This window comes from Salvia hispanica, chromosome 6, assembly GCF_023119035.1.
Source record: "Salvia hispanica cultivar TCC Black 2014 chromosome 6, UniMelb_Shisp_WGS_1.0, whole genome shotgun sequence".
Classification (NCBI taxonomy): domain Eukaryota; kingdom Viridiplantae; phylum Streptophyta; class Magnoliopsida; order Lamiales; family Lamiaceae; genus Salvia; species Salvia hispanica.
In genome coordinates this window covers 32,666,181-32,670,475 of record NC_062970.1, presented here as the reverse complement: position 1 = coordinate 32,670,475, position 4,295 = coordinate 32,666,181, and the positions used below count along the sequence as shown (strand labels likewise).

General features: G+C 40.9%; 1 protein-coding gene across 1 annotated transcript; it reads left to right on the top strand.

The window, feature by feature from the left end:
* The first annotated feature begins 266 nt into the window (after positions 1–266).
* Positions 267–3,002, top strand: LOC125196984 (oligopeptide transporter 1-like). Its single transcript, XM_048095665.1, has 5 exons — positions 267–362; positions 433–884; positions 957–1,054; positions 1,130–1,699; positions 1,782–3,002. The coding sequence occupies exons 1-5, from the start codon at positions 287–289 to the stop codon at positions 2,839–2,841; spliced, it is 2,256 nt and encodes a 751-aa protein (XP_047951622.1). The 5' UTR covers positions 267–286; the 3' UTR covers positions 2,842–3,002.
* The last annotated feature ends 1,293 nt before the right edge of the window (positions 3,003–4,295 follow it).

The window sequence follows — 4,295 nt, the reverse complement described above, 5'->3', positions numbered from 1 at the left end:
ATGATTTGTAGTATAGTATGTAATAAATGAAAATAATCAAAATAAGTAATTAGAGAGAATAATGGTCCGAATCCTCTCCAAATTAGAGAATTGTAACATACAGTAAAGTTTTAATAGAGTGAATGTAGACAATTTTCTTCCTAATTTCACCCATGCCGACTGATATTAAACTGAATTAGACAGCTGTTCCACAAATTCCGATTATATATTGATTCAGTTACATTTCCATACGCCCACACACTTTCCCTGAGGGACTTGCCAATTTGTTTATCTCAGCACAATAATCATGTCCGGCGGCATCCGCGAGCCCGCCGGAGACGAGCCCGCAAAGCCGCTGACTCGCCACAATCTCGAAATTGAAGGTATTGGATGCCAATTCACATACTATATCATTTGAATTGAAATTTAATAAATATTATTGAATATTTTCAGATGTGGAAGACGACGTGGACGATTATTGTCCGATAGAGCAGGTGCGGCTGACCGTGCCGGCGACGGATGATCCGACGGTGGTGGCGCTGACGTTCCGGACATGGTTCCTGGGCATAATAGCGTGCGTGTTGCTTTCATTCACCAACCAATTTTTCGGTTACAGGCAAAACCAAATTAGCATTAGCTCTGTTGCCGCACAAATTGTGACGCTCCCCATAGGAAGATTCATGGCTAGAGTGCTGCCTACGAAGACCGTCACGGTTCCGATGACGCCGTGGTCCTTCTCCTTGAATCCCGGCCCCTTCAGCCTCAAAGAGCACGTGCTGATCACCATCTTCGCCAACTGCGGCGCCGGAGGTGTTTACGCGCTTAATATTGTCACTATCGTCAAGGCGCTTTACCATCGCCCTCTTCACCCCCTCGCCGCCTGGCTCTTAGTCCAGACTACTCAGGTTCAAGATTGAATCAAATTATTACGATAATTTGTTTTTATTTAATATAATTACAGTAATTCGTTTTATTAGATGCTTGGGTATGGATGGGCTGGGATATTTAGGAGATATCTGGTGGACTCACCGTTTATGTGGTGGCCTGGGAACATGACTTCAATCTCTCTCTTCAGGTAATTTTTCTTTTTTAAAAAAAATAAATAAATAAATGAAAAGTATAAATATAGAATTATTGTTATGAATTGAAGAACGTTGCACGAAGAAGATGTGAGGAAGAAGGGAGGGATGACACGGCTGCAATTCTTCGTGATGGTGTTCGTGATAAGCTTCGCATACTATGTCATCCCAGCTTACTTCTTCCCCACTATTTCATCCATTTCGGTCCTCTGCTACATATGGAAGGACTCCATCTTGATGCAGCAGCTCGGGTCGGGCCTCCACGGGATGGGGATCGGGTCCTTCGCCTTGGATTGGGCCACTGTCAACTTCCTGGGCGACCCAATCGCCACCCCGGGTTTCGCCATCATCAACGTTATGGTTGGATTCGTGATCGTCATGTATGTCATGACACCCATCACCTACTTCAACAATGTCTACCAGGCACAAAAGTTCCCCTTCTTCTCATCCTCCACATTTGACAACACCGGCCACAAATACAACATCTCCCGCGTCCTCAACGAGGCCACCTTCTCCTTCGACGAGGCCGGGTATAAAGCATACAGCAAGCTTCACGTCAGTACCTTCTTCGCCTTCAGTTATGGCATCGGGTTCGCTATGCTCTCCGCTACCATCGTCCACGTCGCTCTCTATCATGGAAAGTAAGTCGCCAATCAAAATAAAATACTACTACTAGTAGGAGTAGTACCATTTTTGTAATTAGTTTATGTTTTGATGGTGTAGGACTATTTGGACACTATGGTCCAAGGCAAAGAGCAATGCAAGGTTTGATGTGCACACGAAATTGATGAAGAAGAACTATAGATCTGTGCCGGCGTGGTGGTTTCACACCATCCTCGCTCTAGTGTTTGTGATGTCTCTCTGGGCTTGTGAAGGTTTCGGCAAACAGCTGCAGCTGCCGTGGTGGGGGCTTATCATGGCGTGCGCGATGGCGTTCATGTTCACTCTGCCTGTAGGCATAATCCAAGCCACAACCAACATGCAAATCGGGCTTAATGTGATCACGGAGATGATCATAGGCTACATATACCCGGGAAGGCCTCTTGCGAATGTCGCCTTCAAGACCTACGGCTACATCAGCATGGCGCAAGCCTTGACATTCCTCTCCGATTTCAAACTAGGCCACTACATGAAAATCCCCCCGAGATCCATGTTCATCGCCCAGCTGGCGGGCACGGTGGTGGCCTCCTCCGTCTACTTCGGCACGGCCTGGTGGCTCCTGGAGACGATCGAGAACATCTGCGACACGGCCGCGCTGGCCGAGGGGAGCCCCTGGACGTGCCCGGGGGACAACGTGTTCTACAACGCGTCCATCATATGGGGCGTGATCGGCCCGCTGAGGATGTTCACGAGCCAGGGCGTGTACGGGATGCTCAACTGGTGGTTCCTGGTCGGGACGGTGGCGCCGCTGCCGGCCTACTTCCTCAGCCGGAAGTATCCGGAGAAGAAATGGCTGAGGCTGATCAATGTGCCTCTCATCTTGGGCGGCACGGCTAGCATGCCGCCGGCGAGGTCGGTGAACTACATAATGTGGGGTGCGGTGGGGATATATTTCAACATATACGTGTATCGGGTGCACCGGCAGTGGTGGGCGAGGTATGCTTATGTGATGTCGGCGGCGATCAGTGCTGGGATTGCGTTCATGGGTGTGGTCATTTACTTCACGCTGCAGTCGTATGATGTTTCTATTTCTTGGTGGGGATTGGATGTTGACGACCACTGCCCTTTGGCCACGTGTCCCACCGCACCTGCTGTTGTTGTTAAAGGTTGCCCCGTTCATTGATGTCCTTTTTTATTTATATATGTTGTTATTAGCCACTATAATGGCATTGCTATTGGGGAATGCTCGTGTTTCTGGATATTTGGGTTTGTAAAGAATTGTCATTTTCTACGTTTTATGTGTAATACACAGTTGATTGATCAGTAAGCAGTTTTCTATTTGTATTTCCGAATAAAGTTAGACATGCATAATCAGATATCATAATTGATAACTTTGCTTCAAAACAAGTGATCGAATCATGCATCGCTAACACGGAATAACAATTTCATGAATATTTTTAAAAATTTGTACTACATGAGAAAATTTTAAAAAATATGTTGTGTACTACTATTTCATACTCTACTGAGTACCTGCTCTTATTAGGTTGAAATTTATGAACCTAATTGAAAATTGAGAGAATTGAAATGCAATCTCAGCCACTCATCCAGAATATTTGTGAAATGTCAACAGCATCTAGTTTATGTCAACATGGGGGCATAATTTTAATTTTTTTAAACTTTTTTATTTTTTTAAAAAAAATTTAATATTTTTTTAATTTTAATTTTTTTTTAAAAGAAAAAATCATTTTTTTGTCAACTACATATTCAATTCATGTCAACTACACATCAAATGTCAACAACTTTATTCAATAAATACTATTTGACATGAATTGTACATGTAGTTGACATTATATTGTGTAGTTTACATGAATTGTATATGTAGTTGACATGAATTGTACACATAGTTCACATGAATTGTGTGTGTGGTTGACATGGATTGTACACATAGTTGACATGAGTTGTGTGTAGTTGACATGAATTGTATACGTAGTTGAAAAATAAAATAAAATTTTTTTAAAAATTTAAAAAAAATTTAAAAATTATAAAAAATAAAAAAAAAAATTATAAAAAATTGAAATTAAATATTAAAAAAAATATTTATTGAATAAAATGTACCATGATATTACCATTCTGCCCTTTCATAATTAATTAATCTAAAGATATTTTTCATGTGGAAAAATCTGGACCACTCATTTAATAAAAATGAGTGGCTGATATTGCATCTCATTTCTCAATTAGCATAAAAAATCTCAATTGATCACAATCTTATACTACTATTTCATACTCATAAAAGGGAAAAGATAAAATGTATAAAAAACATAGAAAGGAAAAACAATGATGTAGTCATTCTAAAAAAGCCATATTTCCCAAAATGTAAAATAAATATATACCCAAAACATTGAAAAAATATACAGAACATTGGGGTATAATTCTAAAAAATAACATATTTCACAGAAAATATAAATACAATAAATGTACATTACATATTAAGTTAAAAAACAAAAAAAAAAAAAAACAAATGCATAAATGCAATGAGTGTCGTGAGTATGAAACTGAATACCAAATGAAGCTGAGACCTCCCACCTTACCAACTCCACCATAAGTGTTGTCATTATTAGTACCCAAGTATAAATACAT